Source organism: Panthera pardus, unplaced genomic scaffold (genome assembly GCF_024362965.1).
Source record: "Panthera pardus isolate Hobbes unplaced genomic scaffold, ASM2436296v1 HiC_scaffold_2, whole genome shotgun sequence".
NCBI classification, from domain to species: Eukaryota; Metazoa; Chordata; class Mammalia; order Carnivora; family Felidae; genus Panthera; species Panthera pardus.
The window spans coordinates 131,971,305-131,990,854 of record NW_026526765.1 but is presented as its reverse complement, the minus strand read 5'-3'; the positions used below and the strand labels follow the sequence as shown (position 1 = coordinate 131,990,854).

General features: G+C 36.8%; 1 protein-coding gene across 5 annotated transcripts in view; it reads left to right on the top strand.

Annotated features, from left to right (window-relative positions):
• ADAMTS19 (ADAM metallopeptidase with thrombospondin type 1 motif 19) overlaps positions 1–19,550 on the top strand; it is a 237,443-nt gene that overhangs the window by 37,739 nt on the left and 180,154 nt on the right. For 4 of the 5 annotated variants that reach the window (XM_019422109.2, XM_053907518.1, XM_019422110.2 and 1 more), the window contains exons 3-5: positions 9,367–9,532; positions 17,513–17,685; positions 19,326–19,409. In XM_019422109.2, the coding sequence (XP_019277654.1) occupies positions 9,367–9,532; positions 17,513–17,685; positions 19,326–19,409 (423 nt within the window). The remainder of the gene's footprint in view (positions 1–9,366; positions 9,533–17,512; positions 17,686–19,325; positions 19,410–19,550) is intronic. The other variant, XM_053907517.1, reaches the window with a different exon arrangement.

The following is a 19,550-nucleotide window of genomic DNA, read 5'->3' as shown; positions in this document are numbered from 1 at the left end:
TTCCTTTTTTGCATGCTTAAAGAATCCATAGAAATCCCAAGGGATTAATTTAAAATTCATTAAAGTGAATGAATATTGGAAAGTATATGAAAACCAAATTAATGGCTTTTCTTGATATAAGCAAAAATTAGACTAGAAAATGAGAACTGAGCTAACCATCCTAATAACAAAAAGTTACCCATTTTGGACACTTAAATGTTAGGATGGAGCATTCACTTTCGTCTTTATACCATTTATACCAAAAAAAGTGGTACGATTCTTACTACTTTTCACATCTTCAACGTAGAACAGCTTCTGTTTATAATCTTACTTATGATGTTCTTTATCTGTAATGGAGTCAAAAAGGACATGGGTGATGAGCATTGAGAAAGGCACTTGTTGGGATGAGCACTGGGTGTTATATGTAAGTGACGAATCACTAAATTCTACTCCTAATGCCACTATTACACTATATGCTAACTAACTGGGATTGAAATAAATAAAAAAAGGAACATTTTGAAACTGTTTTAAAATCCCTATCTCTGTCAAACTATGGGGAAAAGTTAGAGGAGGGCAATGGTTTTCAATAAAGTGGGAGAGAATGCATATTTTTCTTTCATTTGTGGGAGTGAAATGTATTTCTGTGTAATTATTCCGGAGATGAAATACGACTGTTGAAAGTACTCAGCATAGAAGTTCATCATGAAGCATCCCGTAGTAAAATCTGTAACCAGTGTCCCAGAAAAGATAGATAGTCTACAAACCACAGGAGGATTTCATCAGGGTTTATTTTTGAATATGAATCAGATAAGTGATACTGCCATGGAATGTCTCGGGTTCCTTTCCAGTCATTATTTTCCTGGGGATCTCTCTGCTCCAGCCCTAGTAACCTTGCTTTTCCGTACACATGCTATGTCAGTCCCATCTCAGGATCTTTGTTTCTCCTTCTGCTTGGAATCTTCTCCCCTATAACTTGGCCTGGCCAACTCTCATATTTAGATCTCTGCTCAGATGTCACCTCACCCAAAAGACATTCTCCACATCACTCTCTAACCCTTGTAATACTTGGCCCCTGAATTCCTACTGTACACAATTAACTTCTCATTGACCAAATAGGACTTAAGGATATCATAATGAACATGGGGGGTGGTTGTTGTTCCCCCCTTCCCCCCGCCCCGTCTTCTTTCTGGTGTTGTTCACTCTTAGGGTGTGAGAAGTCACTTGGTAAATTTAGTCACAAAAAGTCTGGTAATTAAAATATTCACACTCAAAGCATTAAACCATCTAAATTGATTTAAAGTTAAAATCTCCCTGCCCCATGCCCTTCACATGGTGGCTTGCTTAGAGCTAATCACAAGCAGTGAAGAAGGGGGAGTGAAGTCAAGAGTCCTTGTTATTTCCCCACCTAGGACTTCCATTCCTCCTGCTCAGTGCACTGAGCTTCCTCTGGCTCCTCTAGGACAGTAACCGTAAGGGAGGAGGGAAGGCGGAGTATGTTTGGGTGACCAGTGGTGTCATGGTATGGTGACGGTGTCATGGCATTGTAATTGTGTCATGCGATAGTGGTGCTGAGCATTATGTTTGACAAGTGCGTAACATGGTGACTTCCCGTCTCTCCTGGGCCACATTTGTGGGTTTTGGGGAGGCTGTCCTCTTCAGAGATGCTCCTCAGTCTCTCTGGATCTCTCATATCTACCCTTTGAAGAGGACTAATTCATCTTCTTCAGATGGTCACTTTCAGTTTCTGCTTTGTCCCTTAGGTATCTGGGGGGTATACTTCCAGGCTATATTTGAACCTTGTTTTTTTGTGTGTGTGAAATAGAACACAGACATAAATAAGTGTATAAACTGTCAATGTAAATCTTATTAATAGTGATAGAGCAATTGTGTGTGTTACTTTGACCCAGTTGAGTAAATAGCAAATTGTATCCCTTCCTGGAGTATATGTAAGTTGGTGACAAGTCTTGCCAGCCTGGATCACAGCTGCCCCCTGACCTCTGGCTAAATAAAGTCAATGTTCATAAGAATTTTTGAATAGAGGGTCCAATGAATGAATAGATAATAAAATTATGATATATTTAGAGGATACACTGTTATTCAGCAGTTAAAAGCCAGGACTTTAGAGATTGCTTAATGCCGTTAAGAAACAAAATAGCTATTAAGCTGTTCTTAAATGGAAAAATAAAGGAGATTATAAAACTTTAACACATGTATGCATGTGTAGAGGCACATCTATGCATACACACAGGTGCATGCCCACATATATACTTGTGTGTCTGTATGTATGTTAATAGACTAGAAATGCACACACACACACACACACACACACACACACATACCTGTGTAATTCTGTATGATGGGATTTGGGACAATGATTTTCTTTTTTTAATTATATATTTTAAATGTTCTGCTATTTAAAAGTTCTGGTTTTATAATCAAGAGACGTTTGAAGAACAAAAATAGAAAAGAGAGTTGTAAAACAAAGGAAGAAGGAAAGAAAAACTAAAACCTTAACACGTTGAAATATTGTCCCTATATCTGCCTTGGGGGTGTTGGGAGTCATTGGGCACATAGCACTGAAGGAGGCCTGGAGGTGGAACCCTCAGCCCACTCAGAAAGCCCCTGTGCCTTCGGCAGCTTATATGTCTCATCATATTAAATAGTCAGCTCAAGATAAAGTTCAGAGCCTAATGTAGTATATCTGTCTTCTGCTTTGTAAGGGATGGGGCCTGGCCTCACTATGGATATCAAATGTTGGACGTCTCCCAATTGTGAGGTGTTGTGCTTGATGTCAAATCCTCAGTGCAAAATGTTTTAAAGATGAGAGTTGTTTGGAATAATAGTCGTATGGCAGGGCCTAGGCTTCCTCAGATAGCCTCACAAAGGCCGTCTTTTGTTTCAATCCTGTCTTCACCACATACTGATTTGTGACCTTGGGACACAATAAATCTTTTTGAAACTCACTTTTTTCAGTAAAACCGGTGAGGCTAGCATATGTGTCACAAGCTTGCTATTTGATTAGATGAAATCAAGCATATACAGTGTCTGATACACAAGCGTATTAGTTTCTTCTATTGTTGTTTTCTTCTACCTATTTTAAAAGAAGTTTGAAAAGAGAAGAGAAAGGACTCAATTTTTTCAGTTTCGGTAACTAGAAAAAAGTTGGAGTCATGAACAGAGATACAAACTCAGAGACAGGCCCTGGTTTGGGAGAACCATCAGACATCTCAAGAGAGATAGTGAGAAGTGAGCAAAGAGGGGCGTGGCTCTCATATGGAAGCATTGGGCTGAGAAGAGGTTTGGGGATTTGGGTATTGTCTCTGTAGAGGGTGTTCTAAAACCTTTGGGAGGGATAAATGAAGATAGCAGTTGCTGACCAAAGACCTGCCTTGGAGTGAGGACCATGACCTGTTTAAGGAAACAGAAACAGTTGCTAGAGAAGAGAGCTACAGCAATGTAATATTCGTGGAGGAGAAAAATGGTCAAGGGTCAAATGCCTTAGAGAGGAGAACAAAGGACAGGAAATTGTGGGTGGCCTCAGAACAATTTCCAGAGTTCAGTGGGGGAAACTAGAATGCAGGTAGCAAGCAAATTTAGAAAGATGTATTAAAACCAAAAACAAAGTTGGAAATTGGGAGCGTTAGATTCCAGTCCTGACACTCACATGAACTCTCTGTGTGATTCTCTGCACATTGTGCAACATCTCTCAGTCTTGGTTTTCTTGATTTTAAAACTCCAGCGATGGCCGGATGATTTCTAAGTTTCCTTCTACCTTCGTAGTTTTACGATGCTTTCTGAAGCTCTTTGGCAAGGAAAGAAAACAGAATAATGTTAACAATGTGGTCACATGAGAGCTTTTCCTAAAGATAGAACTTGGGCTCCCAAGGAAGGCAACATTGGGAATGCCAGAGGGGAGAAATCAAGTAGTGACTTCCCCTCAGATGGAGTTACAAGTGGAGTCAATGGAGTAGATGCTGTTGAGAACAGTGAGTGGATGTGCTTTCTTTTAATCTCAAAAAGGAATAATATATTGAGTTAAAGGCAACATTCCTGAGCTCCTGCTGTGTACCAGGCCTTGTGATGCCGAGCACTATGCCCAAAGCCTTCCCCCAGAGTAGTTCGTGGTCTGATCAAAGACACACGAAAACCGTAACCAGAGTGGACTTAATAGTGGAACAACGGGAAACGTACAGTGTAGAAGTGGATCAGGGAGGCAAGGATTACTTTGAAGAGAGGACAGGACTGGCTGGGTTGTAAGAAACAACCAAGAGGACTTTCTGGAAAGAGAAAGCAGCATGTGCACTGTACCAAGTTATGAGCATACAACTAAAACGTATGATGAAAACTGTTAAAATGTACTTTGTTCACACAGTTAAAATGTGTTTGTTATGGTTATATATAAAGTTTAAGTAGTAAAAATAAAGGTGGAGAGGTAGGCAAGAGTTTATCATGACCTTTTATACCTTATATATCTTCATTAAGGATTTACAGTTTCCCCCTGTGGGCGTAAAGGGGAAACATCAAAAGAATAGAGTCAGGAAGAGAAGGGTAGTATTTTAAGACAATAGGATAGATAAGATGTCATAAGTGTATTTTCATAGACTTGCGTGTGTGTGTTGAGTACACAAATGCATGAAAAATCGCTCCTATTCATAGTAATATTGAAGATGACATTTTTTCAAGAAAGTTTCAACTTACATCAATCCAAATGCTTACACTCTGGACTATATGATGCTTTATTTACTTACTAAGATACATACTATACCATTGCCATACAAGAAGATACTTAAGGGAATAAAGCCAAAGTTCAGGTCATGTAGAGCACCAGATGTTTGTCTGCAGTGTTTTTACAAGCATATCATGATGCCACGTCTTTTCAGCATTTTCTCTAACGGCTGTTTAGAAAGAAAACATGTGCCTCTTTCAGTATCTCACTAATTCACCACTATACCTATGGTCAGACAGTAATCATCCTCAGAACCTCAGGACTCGGACTTTCCTGTTAAGAAATTTGTCATTTGATGTTTTCAGTTATATGGGTTCCTCTTGTTTTTTGGCTACATTTTCCCACATCTCTGCACAAGCCAGGCGTCTCCTTAACTGTTAGCTAGACTCCACATCCTCTTTTTCTTTGTTCCTAATATCTCCTCTCCTAGGGAGCAACCTTGCCCTCATCTTATCCAGATTCTGCTATCACTCAAGGCTCTTCTGATATCCTGAAATTATGATGATTATTATGACATTCCTCATGTCCTTTAACAATTATGCTATTGAGTTCTTATGGTATACTCTATACTTTTTAAAATAGGACATTATCAAAGACTCACAAAATGCAGTATGAACCTCACACAAATTTAAGCCAGTCCATTGAAAGCTTACCTAGAAAACATTACCTAGAAAATGTTGCTATCTAATTATTCTTTCTCTGTCTTCTTCTTCTTCTTCTTCTTCTTCTTCTTCTTCTTCTTCTTCTTCTTCTTCTGAAGCAAGAGTGTGTGTGTGTGTGTGTGTGTGCACAAGTGCCTGTGTCAAGGAGGGAAGGGAGAGAGAATCTTAAGCAGGGTCCATGCTCAGCATGAAGCCCCACGGGTCTCCATCCCACGATCCTGGGATCATGATCTCAGCCAAAATCAAGAGTCTGATGCTCAACTGACTGAGCCACCCAGGCACCCCTTTAAGTTGTTTTTAAGTTATGCTTACATTAGAGTTTTGGGATCTATTTAATAGACCGTAATTAACTTGAATTTGAACACATGAAACATTTATACTGGTTAATTGAAGCAATTCACCAACAGTGTATTTGGCACATGAACCAAATCAAATTTCATGTTGTGATTAGAATTTAGTGACAATGTCAAAGCATCTACATGGAGATCAGTATGATTGGTTGTTTATTTAATAAAGCACAGAGGCATCTAAAGAGAACAATAAAATGTCAGAACTAGTAAGAAAAGAAATGAGCGGTAACTGATTTAATGTAAGTGATGGTAAATTTGCAAAATACTGAAATTCTTGCTAAATTGTGAAATGAAAGATAACATTCGATGACAAAAGAACAGATGCCACCATACGAGAATATGCACATGATGACAGAAATAAGGTAAGGGACACCTGTTAAACTTAATTTCATTTCCAAATTTTGTGTGAAGTGTCTCAGAATAGGGAAAATCATTTTGAAAAATCTAAGAGCAATCTGGGAGAAAAATGCTTATAAAGCTTGCATTTATCTTAGATGTTTTGCCGTGCGATATTCGTTCACATACTGTTTTCTTTCCTCCTAAAACCGAAAGGACAATGCTTGCACTACGGTGATTGCTGCATCGTTGTGGATTGTCGAACACAGGGGCCCTGGTGCCCAGAGGTTAATAGAGATTCGTGTTCTCCCATGGCTTGTAAAATCACAGCGTAGATATGCATTTCTGTTCGGTTAGTGAGAAAGTGAGGCTTTTGTGGTGACACAGAAAACCTCAAGACTTTTTTAATTCTGCTTTAATGTAAGTCATTAGAGCATTCCCTTTGCTGTAGGATAGTATTCTCGTCTCAGATAGAAATTCCTTCCCTGCAGAAAGAACACTAAGCACTTGGTGCTAAATCTTCCCTGGACTGAACTGAGTCTGGCACACTGTAGTCAGACAGTAAATATGTATTGAATGAGTGAGTCACCATTTATAATTATTCCAACGTTTTTTTTTTCCTTTTCCAAAGTAGCCTTCTCATTTTTAAAAATGCCTAGAGATAAAGTTCTAACACGGTAGATAATTCTGTTATGAAGAGGTTTCCAAATCCCATGTTAAAAAATTCTATTTTAGAAAATATTTAACATGGTAATATGGGGATACAAAGGTGAGTCAATTTTGATTCCTTGGACTCTTGAGGTCTTCAGTTCACAGTCAAATGTTTGGATGTTTTGATTTATTCTGGTTATTCTTTTTTTTTTTTTTCAACGTTTTTTATTTATTTTCGGGACAGAGAGAGACAGAGCATGAACGGGGGAGGGGCAGAGAGAGAGGGAGACACAGAATCGGAAACAGGCTCCAGGCTCCGAGCCATCAGCCCAGAGCCCGACGCGGGGCTCGAACTCACGGACCCTGAGATAGTGACCTGGCTGAAGTCGGACGCTTAACCGACTGCACCACCCAGGCGCCCTATTCTGGTTATTCTAATTAATGAAATAAAAATTATGGTGGACATTTATTGAGTGGTTACCCAGTCTCAGATCCTATGAAAGGAGCATTACATGGGCTTTTCAAAAGTGAATGTTCCAGATGACCCTATGGGGCTGTTGTATAGATAAAATCACTGTACCTTTATCAGAGTTATTTAGCTAGTAGTAGACTATGAATCCGAATAATCTTAAGTCCAAAATCTACTTTTGCAAGTCATTAAATGTTATATGATAGTATGCAGTTAAATTTATTTGATTTATTGCTTTAAATCTAATACTTATAACCTTTTGAAAGAATATCAGATTATAAATTTATGATTTAGGGAAATTCAGCATGTTTACTTGAGATGTTCTAAGTGAGCATCATAATACTTACTGTTTTAATCATCAGCCACACTGTTTTATTAGTGACCTTCAGTACTGACTGAACCTCAGAAGCATACTGATATGAGATAAGAGTAGGATATTTTTGTGTTTTCACAGTGTGGATCAATATATACCGTGATCCATCCTCCACCCATGTGTAGATGTACTCCTACATCTTTAGTGATTATTGTTTCGAGTTTTAAATATTTGTTATTGTCCTTTTTTTCTATCACATTAGGTTCCGAGGAAAATTTGTTTGGATTTCTTGTAATTACTTTAAAATTCAACCTAGTTTTACATGTGAGACAATGAAACCATGTGTGGAAAATAAAAGGACTCATTGGAAGTCATATTAAAATTACATAACAAATGCCCCAAGTGTATGATATGTGCCTGACATTTTACAAGAATCATCACAGTAAATCTTTTCCCCATTATCCCCACCTCCAGCCTGTGTGTGTGTGTGTGTGTGTGTGTGTGTGTGTGTAAAGGAGAGAAGGAGAAGGAGAAACAGAAAAAGAGAAGGGGACAGATAGAGGTGATGGAACTATTATTCTAATACTTGAGATTTTTATTGGTGTTATAAAAATGCAGTAAAAAAGTGAGAAGTATTTTTAGATTATTCTTAAGGTGTCTTGTAACATCAATTTGGTATAGAATAAAATGAGATAGCATATTAGCAATCCCCTGGTCTTCCGGTAGAGAAGATGCAATACACTTTAATAATTAAAACAAGAGAAAAAGTCTCTTCTGTGCTTTTAAAGAAAAGATACTTTTTTAGTGTAGGTTCAATTTTTCTTAATATTCAGTTTAGAAGAATTACTATATCTGAAGAAGTAAGTATATTATTACTGTGCTAGTTCTAGTGGATCAAATTGAAATGAACTGTATGTGATTTTTATATGATCAATGCAAAACAGAATTAAGAACTTTGATAGCAGATTGGGTGTGAACAATGCAGGTTCCGAGGGATTATTTCGTCAAAACTGTTTACTAAAGAGTTAACAGAATGGTCAAATATATGTATCATATGTATTTTATACAAGTAATATATATTACAGTAGAGTAAAATAATAAAAATGGAAAAGGTCAAGTCATATGTTCTGTGTGGAATATTTTCCTAGTTATAATATAAATTTATGTTCTAAAAAAGGAAGGAAAGAAATGACTAGGCTTAGCTTCAATATAATAAAAGGATACCTACTTGCTGTAAGTTCTTTTTATTGATAATAACGTATTTTACAGTTTTTAGCCCTCTGTCCACAATTGGCTAAGTTTAAAAACATGGCATTATATGAAATGAAACATGCTTATGTAAGTGATTCATTTTTTTTCTGTAATTTACTGTTCAGAGGTTTTAAAAATGTTTAGTAGAAGCCTTTAAGAATATTTTATACGATACTTTCAATGCTGTGTCCCCTGCATTTGCTTTGACATGTTACATGAATTACTTTATTAAATAGTGATTATTGAAATGTTGGACAGTGTGGTGCATGCAATTAAAAACTGTATTGCTCTTCTGTACATGCCTACATGTAAGTGACCCCATGGGTCTCCCAAAGTGAGCCTTTAACATTCCAGAATTTTTACTGTGCATCTGTTGCTGGCATCTAGCCTCCCACCCACACAGGCTAAGTCTAACTAAATGAAGTTTATGCTAGCACAATAAAGTATGTAAAGATGAAGTAATAACATGGGAAGACAGTTACCTTATTAGTCGGGTTGCTGAAATAGCTTCACTAGAAGAATGTATGCACATATGTGAAAGAAAATAGAGTGTGTGTGGGTAGGAAAGCCTAGAAAGTAATTTATTCAAATAGTATTTCTTATATATCTTTTTATGTTATATATTCCAGATGGGATTTATACAGCTCAATGAGGACTTCATATTTATTGAACCACTCAATGATACAATGGCCATAACGGGTCACCCACACCGTGTATATAGGCAGAAAAGGTCCATGGAGGAAAAAGTCACAGAGAAGTCAGCTCCTCACAGTCATTACTGTGGTATCATTTCAGGTAATGCCTTCTCCTGAAAGGGGTTTAACAAATATGCAACGTGAGATGAATACACTAAATTGTTTTTCTTCCTTTTCTTCCATCTGTCCATCCGTCTGTCCCTCTGTTCATCCATCACTCTTCTAGTTTTATACTTGCTCAAAATGCGGAGTCTCTTCGGTTAATAACAATTAAACGTATCTATTTTAGACTTCTCTTTTAGTTTTCTACAAAGTACTACATTTTAATGTCAAAAAATGGAAATTCACAAGGGTTCAGAGATTAATACATAACATGCATCTCTCTTGAATTGTGAAGTGTTCCTTGTAGTATGCTATTCACCTCATTGGCACAGAAATGATACCGAGAGAATTCGAGATCTTCTGAAACTGAATACTGTGAGCTCATGGCCTTATTTTAGTCCACCTCTTTGAGAACATCATAGCTATCTCTTTCCTTTGACCAGATGCCTCTTTTACTTCTTTCTTCTTTTTCTTTTTCTTTTCTTTTCCTGTTTGACCCAAGTAAAAATCATCTTGGAGGTTAAAATTAACAGTGTAATAAGAAGAAGGGTAAAGATTTATTTCTTTGAATTTGCTCTCAGTATCAAAATACCTTAAATCTGGACTTTTCAGAAGCTCATAAACATTTCCAGCCATCAAATCCTAGTCTCTGTTTGTTTGTCTGCCAGTTCTTCACAGAAATAAAATGGGGCTGACTGTTTTGTCCGCTTTCTTACTTCCTTTGGCAGAGGTATGTGTGTTAGCAGGAACGGTAAGGAAAATGAATGATTTCTATTATGTAAGGAAGACCTGAAAGCCATAGCCAGCTTTCAAAAAATAATTAGAAGTGTCCCTAGGAAAAATTTTTACACATCTAATCCAGACATCTCAGTGACTATTCACTGATACAAGAAATATTTCCAGTTAGGATCTGAGGAAATAGGAATTTATTGAAGAAGTTTTGGTGTAAAGACATAAAAACTTGACTTGCACATTTAAAATTAGGTGTGAGTGTGGTTATTGCCAAGATACCAAATCTAAAATTGGTTATGGTATTTGAGGCTAGTTTAGGTATATGACTTGTGACAGTCAGTAACATTTGCAGAGGTGATAGGATGTTCATATCATTGCTCGTTTGGGGTGTTCAGATTCAGAAAGAATTGTAATATATTTCTGTTTAAATATATTTATCTCAAATTAATGTGTGACTTCTGTTTCCCTCGTGAAAGCTCATGGTATCAGTCTGAATGGGAATCATCTTCAAAAGGGCCTAAGTGCACCTACCTCTGTGCCACACTATTTGCTGTACATGATCGAGCCAATTTAAGTGAAACACATCCTTCTTCTCTGTTCTAAGAAATACAGGCACAAAGGAGATAAAACTGCTCAACAGAAGTCATAGCATTACGAACAAGCCAAAGAAAGGCTCTTGTGTTGAGGAATGATAGCAACAACTTGGATTTAGTCCATTTAAGGAAATTGTCTTGTATGGGTTATACCAAATATCTGCGCTGTGCAACTTTCAAATCGTAGTCAGCTCCAGCTGTTCTAATTACTCATGTACAGGATGACACAAACAAGGCTTTGTGTGCTATGGTCCACAGAGAAAAGATTTCTAGAAAATTCTTAATTTTAATAGTTTTATAAGGCACAAATACACAGTTCATGTTTGACAAACATTGCTCATAAGGTTTCTATTTTTTTTTTTTTTTAAGGCATGACTGTTCTGTATCATTTGACCTATTTAGGTCAAGCACAGGCACGGAGTGTCAAACTATCGGTTGGGTGATCTACTGAGTTTGCCTACTTTCAGACTTTTTAAAGGTCCAGAATTGAGAAAATGGTTTTAAAATTAGCAGTGTGTGCAATAAAGCCTTCATTTACTTATACCAATATGTCTAATTGTAGCTCTTCCCTTATGACTTCAGGCTGATGTATTAACATATTAAACACATAATTCAACTTTGTATAATTCGACTTTGCCTTTGTGCAATGGAATCAGAAAGTTTCCGTGTATTCACATTGATCTTTGAGCTGTTTCCCCTTCCTCCTTTTAATGCCTTAGGTATAGGATGTAGCTGTGTATTGACTTCATGAATATCTTTTCTGGACAGGAAACTTCATACTTTAGGATGACTTTGTTGTGTTCTTCTATGAAAAAATAATATAGAGAAGGCACATGAGATTGAGAGCCAGAGGCCCCCCCTGGGTTCAAGGCATAGCTTCACTTTCACTCCTGCTAGGTACTCTTTTTCAGTTCCCTTAAACTTTTTTTTTTAATTTTAGTATGGTTGACTTATAGTGTTATACTAGCTCCAAGTGTACCACATAGTGATTTGACAACCTGTACATTATTCAGTGCTCACCACAATAAGTGGAGTTACCATCTCTCACGCTGCAAAGCCAGTACAGTATTATTGACTGTACTCCCTTTGCTGTAATTTTCATCCCTGTGACTCATGTATTTTATAAACAAGAAGTGTGTACCTCTTAATCCCCTTCTCCTGTTACACCCATCACCCCACCCCCCTTCCTCTGGCAACCACCAGCTTATTCTCTGTACTTATGAATCTGTTCATGGTGTGGGTTTTTTGGTTTTGTTTTTGTTTTTGTTTTTGTTATTTTTTTAAGATTCCACATTTATGTGAAATCATATAGTATTTGTATTGCTCTGTCTGACTTACTTAACTCAGTGTAATGCCCTCTAGGTCCGTCTATGTTGTGAATGGCAAGATTTCATTCTTTTTTATAGCTGAGTGATAGTCCATTGAATATATATCCCATCTTGTTTATTTATTCATTTTATGATGGACACTTATGTTGCTTCCTTATTGTAAATATTGTAAGTAATATTACAGTAAACATAGGGGTAGATATATCTTTTCAATTTTTCATTTTTTTGAGTAAATAAGTAGCGGCGGAATTACTGCTCTGATATGAGATATGAGATCATATGAGATCATATGAGATATGATATCTCTATTTTTAATTTTTTGTGGAAATCCTTGGTGTTTTCCACTTTTACACCATAGCTTCTTTATTTGCAACATAAGCATGACCAGTCACATCACAGGGATAAAGAGCTAAATGTCACAGCTCTTATTTTCAAGAGGCAACCAATGTATTATTTTAGACAGACTGGTAAGTGAGTAATTATACTGAGGCATGATGGGAACTCTGCCACACTCGGTACACAAGAAACTAGGTTCTGATATCAGGGGGCTGAGCCGCAAAGATCAAGCAGCAGCAAAGATGACAGCAAGATGACAGACTTACATCTCTGGGGAAAAAGGGGAACAGCGGGTGCAGGTTATGATAATGGACTCCGGAGTCTCTGCCTGTGTTCACGAACTTAATGCTACCACTTCCTAGCTGTGTGATTTTGGAAAACTTACTTTCTCTCCCCGCAACTTCATTTACAGTATACGAAATGGGGATAGTGACACCCAAACCTCCGGCCTGTTGTCAGAATTAAACGAGATCATGTGTGAAAATGAAAAACTTGTGTGAAGTTTTTAGTACATATGGTTAGAGAAGAACAAGTTTCAGGCAAAAGGAGCAATGCATGCAGGGGTATAAAGGCAGGAGAAGGCACCAGGTGGGGGAGCTGAAGCCAAATGTTTGCAGTGTGGATGGGAGATACAACCTTTGAAAGGTAGTAATGGACCTGGATGATGAAGGTACTTCCTTGTGTGTTCGATGGTAAGGACTTTACCTGGGAGCAATATGTGGTCTTTCAAGATTTTAAGCAGGCAAGTGACATTATTAATATATATTACATTACATTTTATTGTAAACCTATGAGTATGTCTAGGACTCACTGTTACAAGTAGATTTATAGAACTAAAGAAGAATGATCTATTTGAGCAGGACATAGAGATCATCTCTATTCTTAGAGACATCTCTAACTTAACCAGACAACTACTGAAATGGTTTCCATATGTCATCCATAACTGTTGTGGACATTATTGTCACCATGTGTATAGGGTATTATAGAGAGCACATGGTGAGCATTGATGACTAAACATTTTTCAAATTTCTTCACTAACTGGAAGTGTGTGGTGTCAACTGTGTTGTTCTTATACATGCATATGGGTAGAAAACCGTCTCAAGATTTGGAAGATGAAAAACGCGCTTAGCATAGTTGATGTAGACCCTGAAGCCATCAAAGAAAGCAACCTGATAAAAAGATTACTTCAATATGCATGGTTCTTACACAATGGTTAACTTGTATGATGGAGTCTACCATGAAGCTGAGATTCTTAAGAAACATTCTAGAATGTTCCATGCAGTCTATTTAACTATACCATGAAAATAAGGATGTAGCAAACTGACAGATGGGGACTGGGACAGTAAAGGAAACAAACTTTTTTCTCTCTCTTACTTTGTTCCAATCTCCATTCTAACCTCTCTCTTTTCAGGTGTTTAGTAACTTGTATTCATGTGTCTCACAGTCACTTCAGACTTAATAAATCTAAAGCTGAACCCATTACCTTCCTTCCCAAAGTCCCCTGTTGTTGTCTTCCACTATCTACTACCTGGTCACTCAAAGATGAAAATTGAACACCCCCCACCCCCACCTTCCCCACTCCGCACAAGCCAAAACAAACAAGAGAATAACAGCAACAAGAGAATAATTCTGGAGTGCCTGGGTGGCTCAGTTGGTTAAGCATCCGACTTTGGCTCAGTTCATGATCTCCTGGTTCATGAGTTCAAGTCCCACGCCGGGCTCTGTGCTAATGGCTCACAGTCTAGAGCCAGCCTGGAGCCTGCTTCGGATTCTGTGTCTCCCTTTCTCTCTGCCCCTCCCCTGCTCTCACTCTGTCTCTCTTTCAAAATAAAAATATTAAAAAAAGAGAGAGAGTAATTCTAACCACTTCCCCTTTTTTCCCCTAAGTCAGATTAATTTTACTTGTGATGATGACTACTTTCTAATATTTGCCTATCTTCTCATGCTTTCTATTCCTACCACTGCCTGATTTTTACATATAGGATCAGTGACATATCCACATAGGAGAGCTACATCTGTATTTTTCCCTCCATGGTTTATTTGGTGTTGACTCTGCCAAAGTGAGTCTGTTCATCTACTTGTAGGAATGTCTGCGACTAAATATTACAAGTATATATAACAACACACTAATATATAACTAAGTACCTTTAAGATTATTAGAAAACTGCAGAATTCATTGCTAATTGGCAGACATCTCAAGATACAGATAAAGTCAATTTCTTATGCTGCCTGTCATCATCTTTGGTTTCAACTACTCGTACTAAATATGGATCTATTAAGTGTACTTTTAACTCTTGTGATCCTGTTGAAGATGGCTAGTGTTGTTTTTGTCTTTTTGCATTGTCATGATTCATGACATAATGCTTCTTTTCATTAAATAATGACTCTTTGCTTTTTATCACACTTTCATTAACTTTGTTAACTGACTCTACTTGGGTAAAACTTTGTTTATCAAGTAGATTTTAGTCTGGGTCACTGCAAAAAAAGAAAAAAATGAAACTGTAAATTATGATGATAACTCAGAACAGTGAAGTTCCCAGTAATGGTAGTGGAATCCAGTTCATGTTAGATCTCAGAGATAACTCAGTTGGGCCTAGAAGGCAGTAATAGAAGGGAACCAATAGTTCAAAAATTCAAGGTATAAATTAATTCTGGCACCATGGAAAGATGTTAGAGGGTAAGAAAGGTGGAATAGATAGTTTGCAAAGTGGAATAGAATAGACTTGAATTGAATTGACAAGCCACTGCCAAAGTACTTAAAACAAGACAAGGAAAGCAATTTATCAGAAGCCACCACAGTGGACTAGAATTATGAGAGTATGTACTTAGAGTTCCCAAGACTGCAGCTATAGGAGGTAGATTGGGTTCAGATCTGTACACAGCTTAAGGGATTTCACAATAAAGGCCCAACACACATGTTTACTTCTGCGGATTCCATTAAAATTGTAGTAAAGAAATATGAAAGATGTTGGCCCACGAGTATAAGTTTGGGAAAGGAGGTGGTAGCACTTTAATGACATCAACCAAATTTTGGTGTATGGCAAGGAGCAGAACAGGTAATCAATGATTTAAGAATGGATTGTAGACATGGTTGCCCAACTGTAGAAATTGATTACAACTAACTGAATTGTACATCACTGGCTACGTGTTTTGTCATATATATTATATCTCAGTAAAGCTGTTAAAATAATAAGTTTCATTATTGAAGTACCCCATGCATACAGGAAATTGCACAAATGATGTGTCCCAACTGCTAAATTTTCCCAAAATGAACATAACCATGTAGTTATCACTCAGATCAGAATATAGAAAATGTCAGTACAACAGATGTCCCCCTAGGCCCATTCCTAGGCACTAATATATCTTACCTCAAGATACTTACTCTCCTTCTAACATCATGTCTTCCCAGTTGTTATGTTTCTGTAAATGGAAGAATACAACACCTACTCTTTTGTCATTGGCTTCTTTGCTCAACATCCTCTTTGTGAGGTTCATCCATGTTCTTGCACATTGTAGTAGTTGGTTCATTTTCTTTGTTCTAGAACATTCCATTGTATGGGTAGGCCAAAATTTCTTTATCCATTACACTATTGATGGTTATTCAAATTAAGAACAGTACTACTGTGAATAATTTTTACATGTGATTTATATGCATTTCTGATAAGTATATCTTTCAGATCACTGATCATTAGGTATGCAAATGTTAAACTTTAGTGGCTACTGCTTGCTCATTTTTCAGTGTTTATCCTAATTTAAACTCCCAGTATGTATGTGCAGGGGACTTTCAGTTGTCTCCACACTCTTGACAACACTTAATATAATCATCTCTTTATTTTAGCCATTCTAGAGAGTTTAGTTAATTTAATTAATTGTGATTTAAATTTGCATTTCCCTGAAGAGTAATGAGACTGAGCACCTTCTCATATGCTAATTAGCCATTTGGATGTCTTTCTTTGTGTGAAAAATGGCTGGTCAAGTCTTTTGCCAATTTTTCATTTGGGTTATCTGTTACTAATTTAGAGTAGCTTTTAATTTGTTCATTATGGAAAAGTATTGTAAATATCTTCTCCCACTTGGTGGCATGCTTTTCATTCTGATAGTGGCATGTTTTAATAAACATTTTACATTTTTATGTAGTTAAATGTATAAATACATTTATTTGTGGTTACTACTTTTATTTGGCCTTGTTTGAAGAAATCTTTATTTCCCTATGTGATCCTGATGGAAGGCAGAACTGAGTCTTTTGTAACCCATGCATAATGTTTTAGTAATTAAGGGCCACTGCCTGAAATGAGGACGTGTGAGGTAGTCACTTCAGGCACTCTCTTCAAGTAGACCTTTGTTTTGTCACTGGTTTCAAAAAGAAAATTGTGATTTTTTTTATTGGATTATTTTATTTATACGGACTCTGTGCTAAGAATTTTACTAATGCAACCTTATTATAGGACATCAACACTAGAAAGTAGATGTTGCTATTGTTCAGACGAGGAAATCAAGGCTAACTGACTGATGTTAGTTTCCCAAGTAGCAGAGCCAATAAGTGATACAAGTCTATCTAGTCTATTTGATTACAAAGCCACACTCCAAAACCAGATGCCCTTTTAGCTTCCATGTATTCAGGGAACTTATTTGGTCTTGCTTACCATTATATTATCAACATATCTTGGCATTAAATAAACATTTTTTTAAATGTTTATTTATTTTTGAGAGAGAGAGATAGAGAGAGTGAATGGGGAAGGGGCAGAGAGAGAGGAAGACAGAGAATCCCAAGCAGGCCTCATGGTGTCAGCAAAGAAACCTATGTAGAGCTTGATCTCACGAACTGTGAGATCATGACCTGAGCCGAAATCAAGAGTCAAACACTTAACCAACTGAGCCACCCAGGTGCCCCTTAAGTAAACATTTTGAAAAAATTATTGAAGAAACGGAAATTTTGTATTCACTTTGCCAATATGGAGTCACATTGGAAAATCCATTTCTCTATTGCAGACAAAGGAAGACCTAGATCTAAAAAAATAACAGAAAGTGGAAGAGGGAAACGATATTCATACAAATTACCTCAAGAATACAACATAGAGACTGTAGTGGTTGCAGACCCAGCAATGGTTTCCTATCATGGAGCAGATGCAGCCAGGAGATTCATTCTAACCATCTTAAATATGGTAGGCAAACTTTAAAGTGCGCTTGGAATTTTTTCAAGAAAACTCTAAGGAAGAAATGTGTGAGTATAATGACATTCTTTAAAAATTAATTCATTACTATTCCTTTCTTTTATTGACATCAGTAAAAAAATGCTTTGGGTATACCAGCTACCTTAAAAGAAATATCAAAAGTAATAATTCACATCTTCTAGTAAAAGAAACCATCGTTATTGTTGATTTCAATGTGGCAGACTCTTTCTCTGTTATTCTTTTGTCTATTCTTTCATGACCTTCTTTTCATTCTCTTTTATAAAAGGCCATTTGCTGAAATTAGAAAGGTTATGTATTTTTTTTGTATGCATGGCCCCACCCAAAGTATTAGACATTATGTGGTGGAACAAAAATGGAGGTTGGTAATCCACTGATAGGTATGTAAAATTTGATGTCAGATATAATACTAGTTTATGAGTAAGACCTAATAGCAAATAGCTCAATTTTTTAAGCAGGTGGATCACATGTAGCTAACTTCAGTTAACAGTTTCTGAACTGCAGAAATCTAGTTTGTACCTAGTATCATACAGATGTTTACCACCAAATGAATCCTTTGACTTAATTATATACCCTTTGGTTAAACTTTCTGCAAGGCGGAATTAAAAGGTCGGAGTGAAGAGCCGTTCTTAGGGGAGAATGAACATCAATAAATGCCAAAGGCAAATGCCCATTTATGATTCCAGTTACCATATAAGGCAGGGTAAGAACCACTGATTCAGGGATAAATATATTATGTTTTGTAAAATTCTATTTTGACTGTTTTTGCTCATTTTTACTATTTGGCTTATTTGAGCAGGGAACAGATTTGCCCACACTTCAGTCATTTCTTACCATGTTCAGCTACCTCCAGAACATTCCACCAGCAGTCTGTTACAGGGTAGGCTAATACAGCCTACCAGCTTTAGTTTCTTCTAAGTAGTTCTATCTCTGAAAGTATGGGTTTGACGTGTCAGCTTTCTGTTTTCTATTACAAGTTAAGTAAATATTAAATTCTACAAAAAATAAAGTACCACATAAAAATTCACCTTGCTTTCCAGCCCTGCTGCACACACCATAGTTTGGGAAAAACAGTTATAATGAGGATCTGAAACCATTAATCAACAGTGGCCTGCAAGCTTGTCTTCCTGGGTAACATTGAAGAGAAGAGCTTTGAAAACCCTTTTCCTATTTGGCAGCTAGCTTAGAGAGAGAGAAAACTACTCCAAGGAATGAATCGGGAGGTGGCATAAAGCAGGCTCAGTTTTCAGGACTGTTTCTCAGAAAAAAGGACACTGGCATTTTGTGATCTTAAGAAACATTCTAGGGTTTAGTTACTAAAATGCTTGTCTTCAGTATTGTAAAAAGCCCAACCTTCCCTCTATATCCCATTGAAATGGCGTAGACAATCAAGACTGCAGTGAGTTTCTCAGAAGGCTAGGTCTAAATTTCTTGGTATTTAAAATGAATTAGCTATGTTATTCTTGCTTATTAAGCTAATTTTAAAATTATTTAAGTGGTGTTAAATATAAGATTTCTCAACTAAATTGAGACTTCTCCCATATCTGGACTTTAAGAAAAATAAATATGATTTCAAGTTTTATTTTAGGATTTTTATTTTTATTTGTTTTTAGGTTTTTAACCTTTTCCAACACAAGAGTCTTGGTGTGCAGGTCAATCTTCGTGTGATAAAGCTTATTCTGCTCCATGAAACTCCAGTAAGAAAGTCTTGAGTTTTTTGTTCAATTAATTGGGTGAGAAGTTGTGTTCAGATGCTTTTAAGTAAAGTGAATGTTAGGAGTGTGCTTTTTATTGACTTAAAAATCCAGAAATATCCACTAAGTCACTTAAACTATACA